Consider the following 26,743-nt stretch of genomic DNA (forward strand, 5'->3'; position numbering starts at 1 on the left):
GACGTGTCTCTTGCACACTGTTGGTACGATTTTGCTTGTATTAGCCAATCGTCTAGATACGGGAACACATGGATGTGTTGCGTCCTGAGATGTACAGCTACTGTCGCTAAGCATTTTGTAAACACTCTTGGAGCCGTGGTTACCCCAAAGGGCAGGACCTTGAATTGGTAGTGTTGACCCTCTATGTGAACCTGAGATATTTTCTGTGAGCTGGATGGATGGGTATGTGAAAATACGCATCCTTGAGGTCCAGTGTTGCTAGGAAGTCTCCTTGTTGTGCACTTGCTGTAGTGTGATCATATGGAAGTGCTCTGACAGTATGTATTGATTTAGGGGTCTGAGGTCCAATATTGGTCTGAGGGAACCGTCCTTTTTGGGAATAAGGAAGTATAGGGAGTATACTCCTGTCCCTTGGTGTTGGAAAGGGACTGGCTCTATGGTCCCCTTTTCCAGCATGCATGTCACCTCTTGTTGGAGCAGGGTGATGTGTTCTTTGGACATAGGACGGTGTCTGGGTGGTATGTTTGGTGGGGTAGAAGTGAGTTTCAGGCAATAACCATACTGGATAATTTGTCTCACCCACCTGTCCGTGGTAATTGCGTTCCAGACAGGTAGGAATTGTTGGAGCCTGCCTCCGACCGGTGTTAGGTGGTCTGGAGGTAGCGTGATGAAGTCACTGTTTTGTGGCAGTGGAGGCTCTGGTGTTATTGCCTCCACGTCCTCTTTCCTTATTATTGTTGCCCCTATAACCTCCTCTGTTGGAGTTTTTTGTGAAGTAACCTTGTGTGTTGCCTTTGTATGAAGAGGACGTTTGTGAGGTATTGCCTCGTGTAGCTGCCCTGTATGAGGAGCGTCGAAAGGAACTTTTATGTTGCTGAAACTGCAATGCACCCATTGACTTTGCAGTTTCTGTGTCCTTCATTTTATCTAAAATGGTGTCGACAGCAGGGCCAAAAAGAAAGTCCTGATTGACTGTCTGGTTAAGAATGGTGGACTGCACTTCGTTCTTAAAGCCTGAAATACGCAGCCATGCATGCCTGCGTAGTAAAACGCTAGTGTTAATAGACCTGGCTGCGGTGTTGGCTGCGTCAAGCGCACATTTGATGGAGGCGTTTGTAATGAATTTTCTCTCCTGTATGAGGTAATCATCTTGGGCTTTAAAAGGCTCAGGTAGGTGTTGCAATAAGCTTTCGAGCTGGTCATAGTGTGCCCTGTCGTAATGCGCTAGCAGAGCTTGTGTATTCGCAATCCTCCATGAATTGGAGGCCTGTGCTGCTACCCTTTTACCTGAGGCCTCTAGTATATTTGATTCTTTATCGGGGGGAGGGGCTTCCCCCGTTGTCTGTGAGTTGGCCCTTTTGCGTGCATTAGCCACCACCACTGAGTCTAATGGTAACTGCCCTCTGATGTAGGTAGGGTCTGTAGGGGCTGCTCTATACTTCTTCTCAATCCTGGGATTGATTACCCGTGCCCTGGCTGTATCTTTAAATATGTCAGGTGCGTGTTTTAACACTCCCTTTAACATAGGAAGTGTTCTGACACTTTTTTCTGAAGTAGGGAAGGTGTCAAATAAGAAGTCTTCTTCCACAGGGTCATTATACATGTCTACATTGTGGTACTGCGCTGCCCTGTCTATTAGTTGGTTGAAGACAATGGTGTAATCAGTAGGTGACGGCTTAGTTGGATAAGAGGATACATCAGGGTTGGGATGGGTGTTATAAGGGTCAGTTGGCTCCTCCCATGGTTCATTTTGGGGGTCAGGATCTTGTGGATAATCATACTCAGGCTGTGGATTTTCCCCTGTGGTCCCCTCATTGTCCCCATAGTGAGAAGGAGAGTAAGGAGCAAAAGGTGTAGTGGGCATAATGGGATAGAAAGGAATGAAGGGTCTAGAGGGAGAGGTCCCAAAGTCCTTCTTCTTTAGTGGAATAGGGGCATGAGAGCCAGTGTTCAGTGGCCTCTTCTTCCTGTGCAGGATTGTGACTTTCCCAGTGTCAGGATTAATATAGATTTTTACCTGGTCGTCTGATGGATCTGGATGGAAGAGTTCTTCCTCTACAGTCCTTGGTTGTGTTTTCGACTTTTTTGGGTTGATAACACCTTCTGCTTCGATGACTTTTGGTGCCTTAGTGCTTTTCTTCGGCTCGGGCTCTTTCTTTGGGTCGACGAGTGATTTCGGGTCGACCGGGTCTTTTGGTTCGACAGGTTTCTTGTGCTCGACAGGCTTTTTTAGCTGACTGTCCTTTACCGAGTCGATTGTCTTTTTGGGATCGACTGGTGTTTTCGGAGCAATTGTCTTTGGGTCGATAGCCTTCTCCGGCCGGGTTACAGGCTTCGATACAGCACCCTTTCCGCCGGCGACATTTGCGGGGTCGGCGGCTTTCGGTAGAGCTGGCTTGTTCGGGTCGACGACTATCCTTGGTTCGGCGCCCTTCGGCTGGGTGTTCTTGTTCGCTTCTACGGCCTTCTTCGGGTCGACGGTTTTATTTGGGTCGACTCCCTTTGGCTGAACGGCTTTTTTCGGGTTGACGCTTTTCTTTGGGTCAACGCCTTTGGGCTGTACGGCCTTCTTCGGTTCGACGCCCTAAGGGTCGACGACATTTTTGGGCTCCCTTCTTAGGGATGACGTTACTTGGCCCTGGGGTCTCTGAAGGCTTAGGTTTCGGTTTCGGAGCCGAGCCAGATGGCGGGGCTGTCGAATGTTTTTTCGGATCTTGGTTAAGGCCTGTTGGCGATGCCTCGACCGGAGCCTTCGGTAATGGGGTAATTGGTGTCGGGGGCAGTGTACTCACGATTTGCCCCGGTGGGATCTCGTCATCGGAGTCCGAGTAGTCCTCGACGGTGATGATCTCTAGGTCCGAATCTGGTGTTTCTGGAAGTTCTTGGTCATCATCGAAGATGTTGTCCGGTTCCGGTGCCTGTCGCTGCATCTCTTGCCTAACGGCCCGTCGAATCCGTATGGTTTTCTTCAATCGAAATTGGGCGCAGGCTGGGCAGGTTTCTTCCTTATGGTCTGGTGAAAGGCACTTGTTGCATACTGAGTGTTTGTCAGTATGCGGGAACTTGGAGTGGCATTGTGGGCACCTTTTGAACGGGCTCCTTTCCATCGACAGCAGGCCCATGTGGCCTCGAAAAGGCCCAACGGCCCGCGTCGACGACCGAGTCGAGATGGAAGGCTTGATCGAGTAAAGAGGTACCGAGCGAGAACAATACCGTCGAAGTCGAAGGCCTTTTAGAAAAGTTTTGTTTCGATTCGGAAGTTGGAGTATAGGAGTAACATCCGAACCTAATGGCGGAAAAAAACAATCTGGATGGAGAAGATGCCCATGCGCACTATAGTCCAGGGGAGGAGTCACCCATCTCGTGATACTTCGAAGACTCTTCCAGGACAACACAGTGCAATCATCCGGACCCAACATTAGGCGGCGATCTATGCACAGATATGAATTCAGCAGCCCACATGCCTCGAACATACATCTTTTAGTGAAGTTTATTTTAATATTCTGTGTTTGCAAATACCACTTTTAGAAAGTAGGTATTTGCTTGCCTAACCATTTGAGCCTGCCTCTGCAAGGTTGTGTATTACTTTGTCTGGTTTTCTGAGTGACAGGGCTGGGGGATTCCAAGAGACAGGCTGGGGCAGGCCGGTGGTGAACAGGGAGATTTGCATCTAGATGGGAGGGAGGAGTTGGACCTGGGACCTGAATAGGGCTGGGCCTTCCCTCCACAATGCTGGCTCCATCCCCTGCTGTGCGTCTGATGTCTCTGCCCTGCACACTGAAAGAAGAGAAGGAAGAGTGTCAACAAAGTGCTCCAGGACTGTACTTGCCTTCCACAATGCTGGCTCCACCTCCTGTGGGGCGTCTGACGTGCCTGCCCTGCACTGTGAAAGGAAAGGAGAGGTCTGGTAAACAGAGTGCTTCAGAACTGGTTTTGACAGGGCACAGGCCCCTCTCCCCTCAGAGAACATAAGATTGTGGGGTATAAGTATTGGGACCCTGATGCCAAGAAATGAGATCACTTCTGGACTTACAAGACAAAACCTCTGCTGAGGAGAAGGAATCTGAAGAAACTGAGGAGAGACTATTCCCAAGCTGAAGTGCTGCTTGGGGGATTGACCTGCAGTGGTTGCCTGACTGCCAAAGAGAGGAGAAAGAACTTTGTGGACTTTTCTTTCAAACTTGTGCAAAGATCTCTAAGGGCTTGGAAGAGAGCTTGCCCTCTGACCGAAGTCCCAGGACCAGTGGACTTCACCAGCCTTTGTGAATTGCTGCTGGAAACAAGTGGCTACAGAGGCAGGGAGCTGTGACCGACTCTCACAACCGGACCGGTGTCCTGTAGGCGCCGCACCAAGCAACGTCCGCCTCGAACAACGCAAACTCTGCGCTCACCGACTCCGTCCTGAAGCTGTCACCGAGCCGTAGCCTGCACCGCGACTGGAAGGACACCACGACGTTCAACGCCTCGCTACACCGAATCAAACTGGTCTGACCGACGCGGTCACTGCTGCTGATTTCAAGTCCTGTGACCACACCGGAGTTGGGCACTGCCTCGCAAGCTTTGCGACCCACTGCCCGACTCGCATCGCCGTCCGGACTGATCGATGCCAGCTCCCGAACTCCGGCTCGTTCGCCGCACCGCAAGCTGCAAGCACCGCATCGAAGCACTATCTCGCCCTCCAACGCAAGCCTTGGATCCACCGACTCCGTCAACGGGCCACTGCCTGCACCGCGGGACATCGAGGGACAACGCGTCCTGCAACGCTTCCTTTCTGCATCGCGACGATCACCGGAACCGGCTCGCACGTCTGTGCCGGCCGCCCCTAAGTAAAAGGTACTGTGACTGAGTCAGTCGACCATTGAGTGGGCCCGTACCGACGCGGTCCGCTGGATTTGCTAGACTCTGTTATTTTTAACAACGCTGTAGCCCGTCCGGGCTACCGACTTGCACAGAACCTTGATTTAAGCCTTTTTAACAAGAACTCTTGAAAGCTAATAGTACTGTGGGTTCTTTTTGTTGTGTATTGGTCTTGTGGTAATTCTATATGAAGTATAACTCATTTTTTATATAAAACCTGTGTGGTGTCCATTTGTAGTGTTGTCACTGGGTTACTGTATGTGGTCATAAATGCTTAACTTACACCGCCTCTAAAATAAGCCTTGACTGCTTGCGCCACGCCACCTAGAGGGTGAGCAGGATTATTTTGAGAGTGTAATCCCCCATACTCTGACTAGAGGAGAGGGTCCCTATTTGTCACAAGTACCTACCTGTGCCAACTAGAGACCCCCAATTCTAACAATAAGCATATGAAGCTGGACAGTACAGTTGAGCGCCAGTTGTGTAGGAGACATTTAATGGTAACCAGTTACAGAGTTCTCACATTTTCAAAATTCTTAGGCCTAAGAACTATTTTGCATACTGATGATGCCGGAGTAAGAGAAATGAGAGAACCTTCAACACTCCCTGCTGCCCCCCACCCCCTCCTAGCCCTGATCTTTGCGGGTCCAGCCGGGAAGGGCGACGCACAGAAAGGAATGCTACATCTTCTTGCTACGCCATCGTACAGCACCATACTGCTACAGTCAAAAGAGGACAGATGGACATCGAAGCCAAAGGCTGGCACGAGACTGTGGCCATGGAAATGGGGCTGGACCACTACAAGCATCAAGGGCAGGCAGGGCTGGGCACCCACCACCAACTTGGTCGGACAGCAGCAGACACCGTCAGGGTGGGCAGGCTGCGGTGTGCAGGTGGTAAGGACCAGGCTAGGCCCCAGTAGTACTGGTTCATAAGAATCAGGACCTGCCACCAGCATATCTGTTCCTCACCCGACACTGAGGCGTGAGCCTCAATAGCACGTGAAAGCCTCCCTTGTATCTGTCATGCAGTCACAAAACTGACTGTGGATGAGAATCTGCTGTGTCAGTGTAACAGGTGTGTCTGTGCTTTGTTAATCTCCTGCACAATTTGTTGCTTGCAGTGTGTATGACTGCATGTAGGATCATAAGTTATTGTGCTTCAGGTGGGAGGCTGTCTGCTTGAGAGGGATTTGAAACAATGCTCAGCTAAAGCTCTTTGACGGACATTTTCCAGAGGACAGATGAGAATCAGGCTTACTTGTAGATTTCCGAACCATCCAGGATTACTGTAGGGAACTGGCATCACCTCTTTCTCTTTTTCTACCCCTTCGCCAACCTTCTCAATCCACATAACTGACTAATATCCACCACTCAAATTGCTTTTATATTTCACTATACTAATTCACCACTAACACTGTATGGGTTCCAGAGTAGTGTGCTACTCGCCAAAAAAGCACTTTAACACCCCATCGGGGTAGCAAGCGCTATATAAATGCAAACCTTTCTTCCATTAGAATCCCTTAGTTATCCTTCTCAATCCAAATAACTGACTAACATATCCACAACTCAAATAATATTTTCACTGTACAAATTCACCACTAATCTTTTATGGGTTCGGGAGTAGCGTGCTACTCGAGGAAAAGCGATTCGACATCTCGTCAGCAGTAGTATGTGCTATATAAATGCAATTACAATCAGGGAGGGTAGGTGAGAGAATCAGGTTGACTTGTGCAATGCCAAGTAGCCAGTGAAAACTGAAGCGAATTAGCTATTTTAACGGGGTGGGTTATCACTAGGAAGAGTGCTGGTCCAAGGTTAGTTTGTTACAGGTAGGCAACACCCGAAAATAGAAACAGGGCTGAAAGCGCCAGTAATATTTTAACATAGGTGGTTTTAGATTTCGAACACAAATTGGGTATTCATGTGTTTAAGTCCAATTGATTGGGTTGCAGTAAACCAAAAAGGCCACATGGTGGCAATGTGGCTTTAATGAAAAATATGTTTTCAGTCATGTTAAACTTCTGATTGAGCTGTAGAGTTAGTAAAAAATAATTAACATTCCTCACGAAAAGGTGGTTGATCGAGAGGGCTGGGCTGATATTGGGGGTACGCTGTGCAAGGTTAGGTGCTTGCATAGAGTTAGAACTTCCATAGATTTTTGAGTTTAAGAATTTCTTTTAGGTATAATAAGCAAAGCACGCATAGTGCAAAATACAAAACAAACCAGTATGACCACCATAACAAATCAAGTATTTATGGAATCTATCTATCTATCTATCTATCTATCTATCTATCTATCTATCTATCTATCTATCTATCTATCTATCTATCTAGCTATCTAGCTATCTAGCTATTCAAAGGTTAAGGTGGCGTTATATGGGAAGAAGGTAGTAAGATTTTAACGTTACAGTTTGTTGACATTTAGTGAAAAAGCACTACCATGTAACCCACCCCCTGCCCCAAAAAAAAGTGAAATTCGAAGGATATACATAACTGAGAGAAGTATAACTTGCACAGCCAAGGATTTTAGATGCCATCATGTGAGGTCATAGGGAGTGCATCACAGAGGTGCAAGTCAAACGTCTGGCAGATATGTATTATTAGTGATTTTCACTGTTTATTGGTTTTTAAACTGTAGCACTTGCAGTGATTTTTCAAGATTTCGTTAATATATACCAACATTTTTAACTTTGTTTTTTTCAGTGAATTTATCTTAAATATTTTTTTTAAAGTAAAGTAATATTATATTATAATATGTTTGCAGCTACGCAGTCACTGTGCTGCCACACCCTGCGCGGCCATCAACGGTGAGTGGCAGGGGTCTGGCCATAGGTCTTGGCAGCTGGAGCAGACCTGACCTCAACACCTACATGGACAGTCAACACCCCGACAAACGGGCATCTGGCCACAGATCCCACCTCTCATTTTACCTTTTTTGGTCTCCCCTAGGCAGCACTTGCGCTGTCTCTTTGAGAGGTTATGTTAAGAATGTGGAGGCATATTTACAAGGGCTTTAGCTCTGATTTTTTGGCATACAAAGCCAAAAAAGCGGAGATAAAACCAGAGCCCTATTTACAAGAGGGTGCTAACATGCATAATCACATGTTAGCACCCTTTTTCCCAAAGCCTCCCTTTGCATCTCCAATGAGATGCAAAGTGGGCGTTACTAGGCGTAACCCAGATAGACTATCTTGCAAATATCGCTGATGTTTACATCGCGATATTTACAAGGCAGCCCACGTGATTTTAGCACAAATTAGATTTTGGCAAAACGACAGTTTTCGCCAAAATCTAACGTCTGCTAAGATCCTGAATTGGCCATCTCTGACATAGGGGGTGGATTATGCTGATACGACCCTGTGGGTTACGCGCTACCAGGGCCATAAATACCAGAGATAGCCTGCGATAATATAATTATTACTAAGCACGGCCAGCGATGATTATCGCTGGCTTTTGGTAATATGCCCCATGGGCTTTAAACCCTGCCCCTTGCCAGCCCATGTTTTCAGTTGCCTCTTGTGACTGTCTTTTGTCAATGTTTTTTTCTTTGATTAGTTTGCTTTGTAGTCCCTCCTTGGTCCCCTGTTTTCTACTCTTGTAACCTCCAATGAGGACTTCCCATCTTACATGTGATTTTACTGTGTGTGTTTCATGTACAATTGCAAAACACGACTCTCTTAATAAGCTGGTGTTGTAGGCATGAAGCTACCACTTCCCCACTGTACTGCCCCAACCCTAATGGGATTTGTATTGTATTTTATTTATTTTGCTGCAGTGCGGCATGTCGTGCTTTATCTTGAAATATGGCAGCCACGCCTTTCTTTTGTTCTGCACTGCGCAGTTCGCCCACCTCCATTTCCTATATAAATAACTTGAAACAACTTTTGCTAGCTTTACTTGCCCTTTGGAACTGCATCTCCCCGTGCAGTGCCCTCCTACCCTCCACAGAACAAAATCCAGCCTATTCTAAACTCCCCCAGTCCCACTACCGGCTTATGGAGACCTATGCCACATTGGACCATAGAGCATGGTTCCCAGTAACGATAATATTGTGACAAGAGACTACAAAGTCAAAGTGAGAAGAAGGCTAGATGGTCACTTGCCCATAGATTATAGCAAAGAGGCACTGAGATTAAGCCTCTTAAAAAGTATATACATGGTGATATCTATTCGGCAAAAGAGAGGATGTGATTGCTCATAAGGTATTTTGTTTAGCATCTGCGGAGGTCAGAGCGAAACTGTCTCTACCCGTGTAAACACATGAATCAAAGCGGCTAAGACAATTTTCTAGGAAGTAAATATGGAGAAGATTATGATTTGATAACAAGATACTCTCGAACTAAAAAGAGGTAGAATCTTTCAGATACATTCTCTTATAAGCATATTTGTGACCACTGGAAAAGGCATCACAGGCAATCACATGACATTACAAGGGATTCAAATGAAAGAGGCATTTCAGTGACTCTGCGCATGGGCATCGACTCTATTGTTAGATTGTTTCCCCCACAGAGGGTGAGAATGGAGTAAGTAAGAGTAGAATAGGGATGTCTATGTGTAGTTATCTAAGTAAGATAGTACTGGAACAGATACAGGTAACCGGGGAGGTGGGTCGGCCCATGTGACTCTACAGCTCTACATGCCAAGAACAGATGCATACTGGGTAAGTAGCATTTTCTGTTCGAGGCATGTGAGCTGTAGATCACATGCTATGCATAGATTTTACAGCAGTAATCGGTGGCTAACCTTTAGCTGTTGCAGTAGTTTGAAATAGTGTACGTAAAACTGCCTTGCCCACATTAGCTTATTGTCTGGTTAACATATCTACACAATAGTGTTTTGTGAATGTGTGTGGTGTAGACCATGTTGCAGCCTTACAGATATCATCTATGGGAATATTTCTTAAGAAAGCCATAGAAGCCCCCAGTTTGCGAGTAAAATGCACTCTAGGGGGAATTGGTAAAGTTATTTTAGCTTTTGCATAATATATCTGAATACATTTAACTATCCATCGTGCAATAACTGATTTAGAAATGGGATTGCCTTTGTATGGTGGAGCAAAAGCCACAAAGAGTTGTTTAGTGTTACAAAAGGATTTTGTTCTTTCTATGTAATACATCAATGCACATTCTGTCACAGAATCTGGTTGAAGAAAGAACACAAGCAGACCAACAGATTGGCTGATGTGGAAGGCAGAAACTACTTTAGGTAAGAATTTAGGATTAGTACGAAGAACCACTTTATGTAGGTGAACTTGTAACAATGTTTCTTCTATGGTTAATGACTGAAGCTCACTCACTCTCCTGAGTGATGTGATAGCAATAAGGAAAGCTAATTTCCAAGTGAGAAATTGTAGTTCACATTTATGTAAAGGCTCAAAGGGTGGACCCATTAGCCTGAAAAGGACAATATTGAGATTCCATGCTGGGGCCAGTGGAAGTCTTGGAGGAATAACCCTTTTGAGTCCCTACATAAAAGCTTTAATAGCGGGCACTCTGAAAAGGGACAGGTGTTGTCTGTTTTGAAGATAAGCGGCTATTGCAGCGAGATGTAAGCGTATAGACGTATACGCTACATTTGAACGTTGTAAATGTAGCAGATAACAAATTATATTTTGAGTAGAAGAATCAAGTGGATTGACGTGGTTGGTATTACAATAAATAACAAACCGCTTCCATTTTGCTGCATAACAAGCTGTTGTAGTAGCTCTTTTAGCCTCTTTAATAATATTCATACATTCTGGTGGCGGATTTAGATAACCAAACTCTATGACTTCAGGTGCCAGATCGCAAGATTGAGAGGTTTAGGTTCTGGATGTCTTATCTCTCTATGGCTCTGCGCGAGAAGACTGGATATGAGATGTCGTTTTTGATGAGGAACTACTGATAGTCCTAGGAGAGTAGTGAACCATGGTTGGCGAGTCCAAGTGAGAGCTACTAGGATTATTGTGAGGGATGTTTGCCTGAGCTTCCGAACTACTAGTGGAATGAGTGGGAGGGGCGGAAAAGCATAACCAAATATCCCTGACCAGTTCATCCATAGAGAAGAGCCCTTGGATAAGAGGTTTGTATACCTGGAGGAGAAGTTTGGGCATTTTGCATTTTGGTGTGTGTCTGGAAAGCCCCACATCTGAACGAAAGGGAGGAGAACTTGAAGGTGAAATTCCCATTCGTGAATGTGTTGTCTCTGTCTGCTGAGGAGATCTGCATTCTGACTGTCCACTCCTGGGAGATGTTCCGCTAAGAGATAAATCTTGTGATGAATGGCCTATTTCCAAATGTCTTGTGCAAGGTGTGACATTTGCCGAGAGTGCGTTCCTCCCTGTTTCTGTATGTAATACATTGCTGTCATGTTGTCTGTAGGTATCAGGACAGCTTTGCCTATAAGGTGAGTTTGGAAGGCTTTGAGCGCTAAAAATAGTGCTAACAGTTCCAGATAATGTATGTGGAGAAGCTTCCTTTTGATTCCACAACCCTTGAATTGTGTGAGTTTAGAAATGAGCTCTCCAACCAGTGAGCAATGCGTCTGCTGATAGCACTGTCTGTGGAATCGGGTCGATGAAAAGGCATCCTTTTGTAAGGTTGTGTGGATTCCACCACTGCAGAGAGAGATGAGTGCGGCCGTCCACCAACACCAGATCTGTTAACAGACCATGAGACTGATTCCACTGACGTGCTAAGCATTCTTGAAAGGGGACGCATTGAAGTCTTGCATAAGGAACTATCATGATGCAGGATGCCATCATTCCTAGTAGTTACATGAATACCCGAGCTTGTAATGAGTGATTGGGTTGAAATTTGGAAATGAGAGTCTGAATATAATGAATTCTGGTTCGATTGGGAAAGGCTAGAGCTTTTTGTGTATCCAGAGTGGCCCCTAGATATGCTTGTGTATTGGAGGACTGAAGATGGGATTTTGCCAGAGTGACTGTAAATCCGAGGTTGTGCAGTAAGCGTACTGTTGTTTGAGTGTGCTGTTGGCACTTTGAGGGAGTGCTGACTTTGCTAATACAGCCGTCTAAATATGGGAAGACGTGAACATGTTGCCTTCAAAGATGCGCAGCGACTACTGCTAGGCATTTGTTAAATAGTCTGGGAGCAGACGTTACTCCGAATGGAAGTACCTTGAATTGATTATGTTGCCCCGCTATTAGAAACCCAAGGTATTTGCGATGAGCGGGATGTATTGGAATATGGAAGCACAGATCCTTTAAGTCCCGAGTGGACATAAAGTCGTCTTGTTGCAACAGAGGAAGTACCTGTTGGAGAGTGACCATATGGAAGAGATGTGATTGAATGTAGAGGTTTAATTCTCTGAGGTCTAATATAGGCCTCAGAGAACTGTCATTTTTGGTAATTAGGAAATAAAGAGAGTACACCGCTGTCCCCTGATACTGTAGTGGGACGGGTTCTATAGCTCCTTTTTCCAGAAGAGATTGCACCTCTTGTTTGAGTAGGTGTAAATGTTCTGGAGATAACTTGTAGGTTCGTGTAGGAATGTTTGGAGGGTTGCTTGTAAGCTAGCTCCAGGCAGTAACAGTATTGGATAATTTGTAAAACCCATTTGTCTGATGTAATTGAATTCCAGACTTGGAAAAATTGAGACAGACGTACCCGGACAGGTGTGGGATAATCAGGGGAAAGGGGAAACAAGTCACTGCTTGTTTGTGGCTGGGGAAGTACGGGGTGTATTACCTTTCCCTCTTCCTTTGCCATTGTTTCCACGAAATCCACCTCGAAAACAATTTCTGGTAGAAGGTGACTGACTATTGCCTCTATATGAGGTAGAGGACCCTTCAGTAGAAATGAACTTTGAGCCTCCCCTATAAAAGGATCAGCGAAATGATCCAAGATTGGATGGTGTGTGTAGCCCTCCCACAGATTTGGCTACCTCAGTGCCCTTCTTCATTTTTTCTAATGAAGTGTCCAACGTAGGACCGAACAAATGCTCCTTATCAAAAGGTGCATTTAAAATGGATGTTTGGGCTTCTGGTTTAAAACCTGACACTGTAAGCCAAGTGTGGCGTCTCAGAAGAATGCTGGTGTTAATAACATGTGAGGCAGTGTCTGCTGCATCTAAAGCACACCTGATTGATGTATTGGAAATAAGTTTCCCTTCCTGAATGAGGTCATGAGCCTTGGACTTATGTTCATCATGCAGATATTGCATCAGTTCCTCTAGCTCATCATAATGAGCTGTCATAATTTGCCAAGAGTGCTTGTGTGTTATCTATGCACCAATGATTGACTGCTTGTGCTGCTTTTCTCTTGGCTGAGGCATCTATTAATTTAGATTCCTTGTCAGGAGGCTGAGCTTCACCCGTTAGTGGGGAATTTGCCTGTTTCCAAGCATTTGAAACCACTAACGAATCTAGTGGAACCTGACCTCTAATAAAAATTGGGTCTGTAGGAGCCGCCTTGTATTTTTTGTTCACTCTAGGTGGGAGTATCCTAGCACGCACTGGATCTTTGAACACCTCATCTGCATTTTTTAACATACCATTGACCATAGTTAGTTTATGTGTAGTTTTTAGTGATGTGTCTCAAATAGGAAATATTCCTCAAGAGGCTCCTTATGGAGTTGCATCCCATGATACTGTGCAGCTGTATTAAACAATTCTGTAAACCCCACATTATCATCTGGAGGAGAAGGCCTAGATGGGTATAGATCTGGATCATTGTTGTTATTAGGATCTGTGTTATAATCTACCCAGAGGTCTGGAGCATAATATTGTGGTACATCCCTGTGTGTGTCATCATCTCGATCCACATCCCCATCATCCTGCTGAATTGGAGATTGTGGCTGAGGGGGATTTGTGGGTGTTATAAGAAGGTTCGGGTCAATAGGTGGAGGAGGTGAGGAAGGGGTAAGAGGTGGCATTAAAAATGACTATGTTTTTCTCTGTTGCTTTTTTATACCAATTGAAATGGACAATGCAAATATAATTACTCAACTGCAAATATAAAATCAAAAGGAAAAAAAATGTCATTTTCAAAGCTAACAGCTCTAAATGTAACAAATGTGAGACATATTGCATTGCACATGCTTGTCTTATTGTGGTAATGGCCACAGGCACAGAACGAGTGTGGGATTGGCATCCTATAATCCTAGCGGGGACTCAGTGGGAATGCACTCCCTGTGTGATGACCAGTCTTTACAGTGTTGTCAGCGTGCATTATTGGCACCATGCAGGATCCCCGTAAAACAGCATGCAGGGGTTCCTGTAAGAAGCAAAAACTGCTCTGAATCATAAGGGAAACTCCTACGGAGAATTGTCTGTGGCTCTCCATGCCCCTGACACATCTTTAAACTGCAGCTCCTCCTCCCTGGCTGAAGCACCAAGGCACGTTGCAGCTCGAGGCTGGGAACACAAAGCCAAAGTTCTCAGCTTGGAGACACACCCCCGGGCACTGGTGGAGCACAGCTGTCAGGTGACTCACCTTAGGGCTGATACCTTTTCAAGAGAAACATTACTGCCCATTAGTTGTTATTCAAAGAGTCAGAAGAGGCCTGGACCTGATACTAAACCATACTGAAAATAAAACATTGATTTATTAATTTGTAATGTGCCATTTCTGTATATGTTTACTTTACATATTAGTCATGGATCACCTCTAGAACACCTTAAAAGGTGATTTTTAATTATATTTGTTTTTAGCGTATGTACAGATAAAATGCGAAAATACCAGCTTTCAATGATTTTACTTATTTTTGTATCGTCCGCAACATTAAAATGTCTGCTGTGTTCATTTGATCTCATCAGCATGTGCTTAACTGTATTAGAGCGCAAAAAATGCAATGGCATGGGGCTGAGGTATTTTAGGATGATGTCTCTGCTTTTAGATCCTCGGCACACAAACCTTATCACTATCTTAACGTTCTACTTCAGGGGGTTTGAAGCAATTTCATGATAGTTTTTGTCTTATTGATCAAAAGGGTGTAATTTCTAATATTTGTCTCCTTCCATGCACTTCATTGCTTGGTTCCACTCACGAGAAAAAGTCACCCTAAGCATTTTTGGAAGGTGGTCCTGACTGAGAACAAGATCCACAGCTAACTTGCTCCTTTGGTCTCTCGGATAAGGAGTACCTGAGCAACAAACCCAATAAAACATCCACATGGATCTGTGAAGAAACAAAAGCACAATAAGAGCTTCAATGCCTTCATGAAATAGGATTTTTAAACTTTTTTCTCTAGAAAAAAGGTTTGGACTGTATCCTTTGTTGTTTCCCACATATTCTGATAATATCTAAGAATATGGACAATTTTCTTATTTATATTTCAACTGGCCACTGGAAAAGAAAAAGTAGTCCCCAGATATTGGCTTAAATGTGAAAAATCTGTGTTATTTCGCTCCTTCTCTGCTAATCTTCTGAGTATTCCTAGAATCAAGAAAAAACAAATGGCTAGGATGAAGTTTCTCAGTACAAGCATCTAGCTACGGAACGCCCTGCCCTCACATCTATCTTAGATTCAAATTTGGCGCTTTTTAGGAAAAACCTACAGAGCTGGCTCTTTAAAAAGCCTTTCATTGAAGCTGCTTTTTTGCCTGAGATTGGAGAGCGCCAAAAAACAGCTGGTAAAAGTTTGCTGTATAAAAACGATTAACATAACGTACACATCCTTTTACTAGCAATGAATGTAGAGGCCTACCTGGCCGAATCAGGCTTCACTCCCACAAATAGGGGTCGGCGACGGACCTTGCGGTGAGTGGCATTTGTGAGATTAGTCTGCTTCATTTCTGCAAGGAGGAAGGAAAATGGGCAGATTTGGTAAATAGGCCTTCAAAACACAAAAACATACTGCTCCAACCATTTTCCAACAGGCCACTCGCCTTTGAAGTCGATTTGGTAAGTCGCCCCGTCCAGAGTGAACTGGAACAAGCTCTTTGGGTCATGCTGGTACTGCCGCTCGATCGCAGTACTGTCCACGCTGGAACACTTTCCTTTGGAATCCTTCAGGAAAAAACAAACATACTCAGGGGAATGAGCAGATCCCCACCAACCACAACAACATAGCAAGTAAACTAAACTGTGAAAAAGTCCTTATACCAGGCGTTGCACGGAAATCTTCTACATTAAAACATAGACACACACACACACCCAACCCTCCACCTGCAAACTCTGCAGGCGTTTACCAAGTTTTGGGGACATGTATGTCCAATATAGCTCGTGTTTACAACCTACATCACCTCAAGCCCCCTGTTTAAGACTTCACAGAGGCTTGTTTTTTTTGTTTTAAAGGCAAGGGGGTTGGTTTTGTGTGGTGGTCCTAGAGAGCGTGATCCATCTACTTTGTCACTGAAGCACTCGACTTGGATGGTGTGGTGGAACCAGAGAATGTTTTTGTAAGATGACAGCAAGAAGTGACTGGGTGTGCGTATCTCATTTTGGGTCTCGCCTACACAGCAAATTTGTTTACAATTTTGTGGGCTCACTATCCGCCAACAGAATACCATTGTTTTTACTGGCACTCTCATTTGCAATCTTTCAATTGCTTAGCTCACGTAGGATTCTCTTCCTTTCTTGTGTTAGCTCCTCCCTGGAGCATGGACCAAGTACGTGTTCCTCCTCATTTTTTTAAACACTATTTTTTCTATTTTGATGAGTTTCAATACTATACCTGGATGTGTAATGTGTTTTCCTTCTTTTTTAACACAGGCATACAACTTCTTATTTATGTTGCTTTCACCATATTTGCCATTTCTATCAATCCTTTATTTACTTACAACCACAACTGTACTACTCTACGACACTCTCTGCTACTCTATATATGCCACTGTACTCCACTCTACTCTACAACAATCTACACCACTTCACTTTACACCATTATACTCTATGCCACTTCAATTCACACCACTCCACTCTACTTCTGTCGTGGTAGTGGTGGGCGTTTGCTATTCCTATATGGATGGAAGGAGAGTGCCGGCAAAACTACAACTCCCAGACTCCTTTGAGGTTCTGGCAGGAAGGAGCTCTATGGGTCAACAGTGAACGCGGGCAGGATGTAAGCCCAGAGATTCCGCTGACCCGGTGCTTGTCGTTCATTTCCCTTGGATGTGATCGGATGACTCGCCTTCGGAGCTCCGTTTCCCAGTGACTTTATTTCCTGGTGGTGGCTTTTGGTGGTGAGAAGTATCAGTCGCGGCACTTCGCTCCACTTCCTTGTTCCGTATTGCTTTGCTCAGTGCGCTGGTATCAGCGCAGGATTGTTCTTCCCTCTGCCTTGGGGGGGAACCAGGCTATGGCCGTATCCCGATCCACTTCCTTCGTCTACTAAATTATGCATATGACAAAGTTTGCAGCAACGACTACCACGCAGATACACCCTGTGTTGTATAATGACATTAATGTATTTCTTTCATGTTTAGTTAGGAGTCGTGTGCATTCACGAGACTCTCTGTTCTAATGCTCACGACTTTTCAGTGTTCTAGCATGCTGCCCTCCAGTCGTGAAGATTTCCTGGAACGTCACTCTGGACATTGGCTTCATCACGACTGAACAGCTCTGGTTGTGGGTGTTTGCTCTTACAGAAAATAAACCTACGTTCCTGCTTCAACTTGTTTCTGCACATCTTTATTTAACAACTTTGCGACGAGGATGGGATTATGTGCCGATTTACGCTCCTTAAATAACAATATCATCGTGGATTGCCATCCGTTACCCAAAATTCATGATTTGCTGGCTAATTTGGGTGGGGCTAAATACTTCTCCCTCTTGGACCTAAGGTCAGCTTATCACCAAATTCCTTTGTCTCTTAAGTCTCAAGACTAACAACTTTTATTACGCCATATGGTGCTTTCAAGTACCTGCTAAAATCTCCCCACTTCAGGCCAGTGCTATCAGAGAACATGCCACTTCAGAATCAGAGCATTGTGACTGGTTTGATTTGGTTCACGAACAACCTTCTTCTAGTAGAGTTTTGGAGACACCTAAAGTCCTACCCACACAATCCCTTGCTTCTGATCAATCTTCTTCTAGTTGTGTTTTACTAACTCCTGAAGTTCAACCTTCACAGTCCATTGTCTCTGACAATCCATCATTAACTTCGGATATAGTTGTGGGGGAATGTTCCGAAGTGTCAACTAGAAGAGCAGCACATTTAAAACAAATCTCTTGCAGATTGAGAGACTTTGTACTGGAATAGCAATGTAACATGCTTTGCATGTTTATGTTTTAATCTTTGTACTTTGTTTTAATTTATTTATTTTTGTTGCCCTTCAAAGAGGGGAAGATGTTGTATAATGACATTCATGTATTTCTTTCATGTTTAGTTAGGAGTCGCGTGCATTCACGAGACTCTCTGTTCTAATGCTTGTGACTTTTCAGTGTTCTAGCATGCTGCCCTCCAGTCGTGAAGATTCCCTGGAACGTCACTCTGGACGTTGGTTTCTTCACGACTGAACGGCTCCGGTTGTGGGTGTTTGCTCTAACAGAAAATAAACCTACGTTCCTGCTTCAACTTGTTTCTGCACATCTTTATTTAACACCCTGTCACCAGTATTTGTGAGCATGAGGTCAGGTAGGTGCCTCCTGAGCAATTAAGTCATCGTCCTTCAGTTCGCAGTAATGGCCACAGAGTAGGAGCCTCCTCCAGGTACTCCAGGTTTGGGGATTTCCATGTTTTGGTAATTATCCCCGATAAAACCGCCTCTCGGGCCCCGACGGCTCTGGAGCTGATGGCACACCACCAAGCACCACCCAAGAAGGAACTCCATCAACTACGAGGATTTTAGAGGACTTTTCATCCTACCTGTTTGAGCGACTGCTACTGGATTCTTCCTCTGCTCCCTCGCCGCCTGTGACCCTCCTTCGCTGCCGAGGGCATCATCAGCATACAGAGCCAGATGTAGAGGCATCATCGTTGTGACATTGGCTCTGTTGGAGAGACGACCCCCGGTCGTGACCGTCACCTGCCTGAATCGGTGGTCCGGGAGCGATCCAGGAGTGGAACGCCATTTTGCAGGGCGTCCTCCACTGCCCCATACAGCCCGGCGGCATCTTGCCATCTCCGCTTGGCGACTGAATTGCCAAGGTGCTGGGGCCCGACTGAGACCTGATTGCGACCCCTTGTAGCCCGATTGCACCCCCATGAAGGACTTTGAGCCTGCTGCCCGGGGCTGTTCCATTGGATTCTAACTGCCTCGAGCTCCAGGTTGGGCACCCGCCTGTGTCTGCGGACTGCGGCTGCCTCTCCCCTGTTCTCCCGGAGGGGTGCGCTGGTGCTGCGGCGGCCCGGGCTCTCCATTGCTGCCGAGAATCTGTACTTGTGCCCGTTTCTGCTTCCGAGCACCCCAGACGCTGGTGTAGGCTTGATTGTGCCACCTCCGCTGCAGCCATGCAGCCCGGCCCAGCGCCCGCTTCCCACAGCGCTGAGCCTTCGCCGCTGACTCTCCTGACCCTGCCAGAGGCACGATTGGGCCCCCTCCACTGCAGCCAAGGTCCTGACTGGGGACCTGTGTTTGTCTCTTTGCCAGTTTCTGATTCACCTCAATCTGGCCCGGTGCCCGCTTCCCATGGCGCCGAGCCCCCCGCTGACATCCCAACTCTGCCTGGGGCATGGCCCGACGTGGCAGTCCTGGGCACTTCGCAGGCATTGCCTCCACCTAATGCTGCCACGGCCCGGCCCGGCGGCTGCCCACCACAGCGCTGAACCTCCGATGCGGCCCTTGATACTGTCTTCAACGGCCCTCCCCACACGGAAAGCATTTTGGTTTCGCTTTTTGCAGGTCGCCCTCTTTAAATCAGCAAAACGTGCTATTGTAAGCACCAGATACATTGCAGAGTCTCTATTTTTAATGCTTTAAGGGTCTTGGGCTAAGCTTCTAAGCTACTTAAAATGGCAGCTCCCTGAAAGGCAGCTAAAGCTATTCCCTTCCACCCCTGACACCATATCTCTATTTGAAGCTAACCTTGGTGAGTGAGAATGTGCAGATCCTAGCATGATTTTCTGGAGCTAGAAAGGCACTTGCAGAGATATTCTCAATGCGGGTCGCAACCATTTACAGTGAGAAAGTTGCATCTGGACTACACAATCTACTTGAGCGGCAGCAAAGAAGCAAAGCACTCTGAGGCACCATGTGATGCCATTTGCGCAGATTTTGCAGCGTGGAACAAGCTCCCGGTTCTAAAAATCGGTGTTAGCAGCGTAACGTGCCAAATTCCACCCACTCACGAAACTCTGTGGAATCTCGTGGAGTTTTTATGTAACTCAGTGGAATTTCACTGAGTAAAACTCTGTGAGTTCCACCCACCCTTACTTGTGACCCTATCTTCTCTTCCGAGGCTCTCCTTCACAGCCATGTGTGCTGCACATTACACAACCTACCTGAGAGGTGGAGGGTCTTGTGAGAAAGGTGCTCTATATATACTGGACAATTATGTAGTACAGTGTGTATAGAGTCCACAAACCCCAAAGGTATAACAGAGGTTAAAGTCAGGACTGACCTTACTCTCAAAAGTGGTAGCTTGGTCGAGCAGTAAGGCAGAACTAGAGGGGAGTGCAAAACATTTGCTGTACACACTCAGTCAGCAAAGGATTTCACACATTCAAAGACTGAACTCCAGGCCAATGGTTTTTATATCCACAGATATGGTTGTTTTATTTTTCGAATCAACAGGCATAAAAATATACTTTGTTTGATATGAGAACTCTCATGTAATTACTTTCCAAGGAAGCAAAAAAGTTGATGAACACAATAGGTACAGGAGTTACTGAAGGTAACTCAAGACTAGACACACTTTAGCATTCAGCTCAATGAATTGTTACCATAAAAGTACAGGTGATTACAGTATAGATTACTTTAGTAGTTCCAGGACTAGATCTAAAATTCAGTCCTGGGGTCGAAGCTGAAACTAAGTTAGCAAAAACGTTTTAGGTACTGTGGTGAATTTTCATGAATATAAAGCTGTTTTAAAAGTTCAAACTTTTCAATGACAATCTGGCAATGTTATTCAATGGGAGAAAATTCAGGTTGCAGGTAAAGTATGATTGCGTTACTTTTGTAAACCAGTACTGGGCTTCTAGGGCCAACACTGGGGTCTAAACTTAAAACAGGTAGGTAATTGCGTTTCAGTAGTTCGTACGATTTTTACAGAATATTTAAAGTTTTCAAAAGTGGGCACTTGAAAGAAATTTCATAGAAAAGCAGACAATGGGTTCCTATGGAGAAAATACAGATTACTAGTAAACCCGGTAAGGATTACTTTTGCGGTTCAGTACTGGGCTGCAAGGTACAGTACTGGCTTCTCGCCTGCTTGCAGGTGAGTACTTCGGAATTCGGACTTCGGCTGATTTTATATGAATATTTGTAGTTCTCAAAACTCCACACTTAGAAGATTTTCTAGTCAAAATGGGTCAATGTTATCCAATGGCAGGTAAGTGAGTTACCGGTTTCCAGGTGAGTACTTGGCTGGTGAAGTTATGGTTCTAGGCATAGACTCGGGGGGTCCCCCAGGGTCAGGTAAGTACAGTTGGTTCAGCCCCAGCAGCGCAGGGCCGTCTGAGTGCAGAGGTAGGTAGGCCCAATGTTACCCAATGAAGGAAAGGGGGCCTTTGGTTGGTGACTGCTGGCTAGCAGGCCACGCGGCTGTGGGAGCTGGCCTCCTGGTCACTTGCTCAGGGCAAGGGGGGAAGTAAGATAGGACACAGGTAACACAGCCAGCGCCACTCGGGCGGCTGGGTGCAGGGTGCTTTTGAGCTGTCAGGAGCTCAATGTTATCCAATGGGAAAGGTCAAAAAGAAACAAAGGCTGCAGGCTCGGGGACGGAGACTCTCCAGGGGCAACCAGCACTTCGAGAGGTAAGGTGGGATCTTGGAGCACAGGTAGGTACCCCAAAGGGAGGCACAGGGGGCTGTAGGGCACCGGTGCAGGGGTGTCTTTGGGTGTCGGAAAAGCTTACTCTCGGCTGGTCGCGGTTGGTGTGGCCCCTGGTTCTGAGTCTGCAGGCGCCAGCTGGTTCTTTGTGGAGGATCTTTGGGCACTGGACTTCGGGTCCCAGTTGCCGGCGGGACATCCTCGTGGTCTTAGTTCGGTTGGGCCCGGGCCGGGCTCGGCGGGTGCAGAGTGGGCTGGTCCGGAGCTTCCTGGTTGGCACCAGGTGGGTTGTTGCAGCAGAGCTTCTGCTGATGGGAGTCCCAGGCTGTGAGAGGGTCAAGGCAGGCAGGTCCTCTGGGTGTCCCAAGGTTGCTGTTCGCAGGAGCCGACGGGATTTAGGCAGGAGCAGGTTCCGGGATCGACAGGCCGGTAGGGCTGGGGCCAAGTCAGTTGTTGTCGTCCAGTTGTTAGCAGCTGCACGGCGGGTCTTCTTTTTGATCTTCTTTCTTCTTTTCGTATCGGGATCTGAGGAAGGAAGGTTCAGGGAGCCCCTAAATACTGAATTTAGGGGAGTTACAGGTAGGGCAAGGACAGGGACCAATGGGTCACTGTCCTGGGGTGAGTACACCCCCTAATCTGCACCTCTCCTGTGGGGGGGGGCAGGGAGCCTAGCTGGGATTGGGCAGGGCTCCCCATCTACAAGATGGCCAGAGCCCGGGGTCGTGCTTCACCTCGTCTCCCCCACCTGAGGGGTGGGGTTGGCACAGGCTAGCAACCCCCCTTCCTGACGTAGATTTTCCCACCTGTCTTCCCACCAGAGTGGGGGTTAGGACTGGTGGGGGCCAGTTGCTGAGTACAGCAAATGGTCTGGAGAAGCTCACAGAGGCGGCATGCCTTTGAAGCTTCCCCTGCCTATCCTGGGGGAGGAGACTTAGCACCTCGCCCAGGATGTGCATTGTTGCAGGCCCAGGAGAGAGGGGGGCTCTCCATCCAGGGGTCCAGCAACATGTCTGCTGTGTAGCAGCCTCTGCAGCCAATCAGCCCAAACGTGGATTGTAGGTTAGGATTTCAGAGGGCATCTCTAAGATGCCCTCTGGTGCATTTCACATTAAATCCCACACTGGCATCAGTGCGGGTTTAATGTGCTGAGAAGTTTGGTACCAAACTGGTCAGTCTTCAGTGTAGCCATTATGTTGCTGAGGAGTTCGTAATGACAACCTCCCAGCACCATATACTCTTAATGGCATCACTGCACTTACAGTGCCCAGGAATGGCCCTGGATACGGTAGGGGCACAGGGCTCATGCACCTGTGCCCACACCTCTAGCATAGGGCACCCAGCTAGAGGGGTGACTGAAGTATGCTAGGGCAGTGGGTTCTGTGGGCATGGCACACAGATGTGTGCCATGTTGACTCTTGGTTTAGTTCTGCATTTAGGCACTCAGCCTGCAAAGGCAGTGTGTGGGTGCCAGGGTACAGGGCCCCTGAGGGTGGCACAATAAGTGCTGCAGCCCTCAGGGATCTTCTCTGGTCACCATGCCATGGGTACCTAGGGTACCATTTACTAGGGGCTGACAGGTGGCCAGAGATGCCAATTGGGTTTCTAGTTTCAGCACAGTTTTAGGGAAGGAACACAGGGCCTGGGTACCTGGTTGGCAGGAACCCAGGGCACACTCAGTCAAAGCACATCAGCAGTGCAGAAAAAAAGTGGGGGCATACCAAGGCAAGAAAGATGGCACTTTCTCACAGGTCTCTAGAAGAATATCCAGACAATAAGATGCAAACAATGAGGAGACAACAACACAGGCTCCAAAATTGACACAGACTCATGTGATGGATGATAAGGCTGCACATTACATGGAAGTGAGAATGAGCAACTCCTATATCTCCATGGAATATGTGACGTTACAACGCGATTAAAATGATCGCGGAACGTTACATCGCAGTTTTTACAACGCAAGTCATAACAACGACTTGCGTTGGAGGGCGCTGGACTCAGGAATAGTGTGATTTACTATTCCAACACCAGTCTACGTACAGTAGGGAAGGTGTTGGAATAGTAAATCATACTATTCCTTAGGTTATTCCGCAATCCAGCGCAAGTTGTTGTAACGACTTGCATTGTAATGACCGCGATGTAAAGGCATTGATATGCAATCCCCGTGTGCTACTGGATGTTTCCTATCTCCATGTTACTAGTAATGAGCTTGAGCATAAGAAGAACAACGTAATTAATGATAAACAATACAAGTTGAATGAAACACTTGCATGGGTGCAGGTCTCTACAAAAGTAGTGTCGCTTTAGCAGAAAGTGACCATGCACATCAAAATAGCAACAGTCTGCATCATGTCACTGAAGATTAATAAGTATGTGCTGTATAGGACGTCTCAAGTAAACACAGTTGTTAGACATATGGCCTCCATTCCATTCAATGCAAGAATTACTATCCTCATTTCTACTTTGCGGAGCTGTTTCCCCTCTGCAATAATCTACCCTTCCATGACTGAAGAGGAAGTCAATGGTGACTAACAAGTTTGTACCTCCAGGCCTGGGACACAAGGGAGGGGTGGGTGTGCATAACTAGAAGAACATCAGTGATCCTCTAAAGAGCTCTATGTTTATTTATGACTGCTCTTACAACCCAACATAGAACTATTTAGACCTTCTGGAGAGTTCGCCAAGTGCATCACTCACCAATTTATCTAGCCCAGCAGACATTACCAAGTGTCATCTAAATCACATTCACTGCAAAACTGTAGAGACTAGCGTCACAAAGAGGTCACCCAGTACACACATAAGGTCCTCTGATATAAAGTGTTGTACCATAGTATTTGTTTTATATTTTTAAGTAGCATTTTATGTATCGAAACTGAGTCAAATCTATAACTGAGGTAGATAGTCATCTATTTGGCATATATCTGTAAATTGTGTAAACATCTATTTTTGATGACTTTAGAGTAGACAATAAACAATCGTCAGCAAATCAAAAGGGAGAGAGAGGACTAGGTAAGCTAGTCCGGGTCCCCTGATTATATGTAGAAATATCAATATAGGACTAGCTAGGTTGTGTTAGTGAGACTCAGGAGGTACATCTGCGGGCAAACCCTTAGGTTTGGTCATGAAGCCCTCACACACCAACCTAGTTGGTGTCATGCTTCATCATCGGGCCCACCACAGTGACACCGAATGTGTCCCGGGTGTGCTGCGACTCCAGATTACTGAGGAGCTGGTATGCTTGCTGAGTGTGCAGTGATAGTGAGAATGAACGTGAAAGGTTAAAAGCTATACAGGTGGTCCCAGTTCCCGAGGGTGAAAGGTAAATTTTAATATCTGGGCCCCTGTTAGCAAGATAAAAAGGCTGTGGACGATGTGGAGTGTATTAAGAGCTCCTACGTCCTTGTGGTCTACATGTTTCAGCCAGGCCTTTTGATTAAAACTGGCTTTCCTCAGGACCAATGAGTATGTGTGGGTGACAATAAACTATATTAAGTGACAATGTGTGGTAAAAAGTGTCGCACTCGCTAAGGTGCTGTACGTGTAAGAGGGGGGGGGGATTCCCTCTACTTTAACTTGCTACTTGCTGTTAAAGCCTCATGGGTCAACTTGGCAGGGAGCGGAAGAAGAACGGTATTTCCGATCATCGTGCTCCTGCGACCTATCGTCCTGCTCCAGTGTCTCGGGACACTGGAGCAGGACGATAGGTCGCAGGAGCACGCTGATCGGAAATACCGGTCTTCTTCCCCTCCCTGCCAAGTTGACCCATGAGGCTTTAACAGCAAGTAGCAAGTTAAAGTAGAGGGAATCCCCCTCTTACACGTACAGCACCTTAGCGAGTGCGACACTTTTTACCACACATTGTCACTTAATATAGTTTATTGTCACCCACACATACTCATTGGTCCTGAGGAAAGCCAGTTTTAATCAAAAGGCCTGGCTGAAACATGTAGACCACAAGGACGTAGGAGCTCTTAATACACTCCACATCGTCCACAGCCTTTTTATCTTGCTAACAGGGGCCCAGATATTAAAATTTACCTTTCACCCTCGGGAACTGGGACCACCTGTATAGCTTTTAACCTTTCACGTTCATTCTCACTATCACTGCACACTCAGCAAGCATACCAGCTCCTCAGTAATCTGGAGTCGCAGCACACCCGGGACACATTCGGTGTCACTGTGGTGGGCCCGATGATGAAGCATGACACCAACTAGGTTGGTGTGTGAGGGCTTCATGACCAAACCTAAGGGTTTGCCCGCAGATGTACCTCCTGAGTCTCACTAACACAACCTAGCTAGTCCTATATTGATATTTCTAAATAAACAATCGTTAACATTGATATATTATTAAATCTGCCCATGTGTTACCTGAGCACTGTGGGCACTGTACACACTGCACCAGGACGTAACATTGGGGGAAACCACTGCTTCAAAGGGAAACATTTGAGTGTAAGGTACTGGCTACAGACAAAGGATCTACAATGTGCTCTAGCTACAACATGTTGCTTGAATGTGAATTTACCTTGAGAAAATGAAACACAAGAGGCATTGACAAAACAGGAACAGTTAGTTTAATTAAACAAAGTGGCCGGGAGAGCAGGCAACAGAGTCGGGGTCTGAAGTCTGTCTCAACGCACATCGGTTTCGGCTGCCATTTTAAACATGACATGAATTGTCATAAAACAATTTGCACGTTCCTTTGGTGAAAGAAATCTGGGCCTAGTCCCTGAACTATAAATTTGACCACCTGGTAAGATGCGCAGGTGAGTCTCGACCATGCGTGGACACTATGTGGGTCAGTTAGTACATGTCCATGAGTCGGGCATGGGGAGCGCACAATCACTGCGTGTAGTGCGCAGGCTGTGTTTGACTGGCTGAATGTTCCTAACTTCGTGTAGCACATGGTGTTTTGGGAATGCATGCCCCTCTGGCTAAATTTGTTTTATTGGGACCAATCTCCTCGGAACATTGTGGTGTTGCTGCCTATTTGCGAGATTGTTCTGGATTTTTCCTGTTTGTGTGCTTGTCTATGGGTTAGGTGCCACCCCACCTGTGATCTGTCCAGCAGTTGCTT

The 26,743-nt window shown here is 46.2% G+C and overlaps 1 protein-coding gene across 2 annotated transcripts in view; it reads right to left on the bottom strand.

The window, feature by feature from the left end:
- The window catches only part of LOC144755653 (uncharacterized), a 533,565-nt gene that overhangs the window by 170,818 nt on the left and 336,004 nt on the right, over window positions 1-26,743 (bottom strand). For both annotated transcript variants that reach the window (XM_078644812.1, XM_078644811.1), the window contains exons 6-7: window positions 15,691-15,811; window positions 15,510-15,597 (exon numbers count right to left, since the gene is read on the bottom strand). In XM_078644812.1, the coding sequence (XP_078500938.1) occupies window positions 15,510-15,597; window positions 15,691-15,811 (209 nt within the window). The remainder of the gene's footprint in view (window positions 1-15,509; window positions 15,598-15,690; window positions 15,812-26,743) is intronic.

Source organism: Lissotriton helveticus, chromosome 5_1 (assembly GCF_964261635.1).
Source record: "Lissotriton helveticus chromosome 5_1, aLisHel1.1, whole genome shotgun sequence".
Taxonomy (NCBI): domain Eukaryota; kingdom Metazoa; phylum Chordata; class Amphibia; order Caudata; family Salamandridae; genus Lissotriton; species Lissotriton helveticus.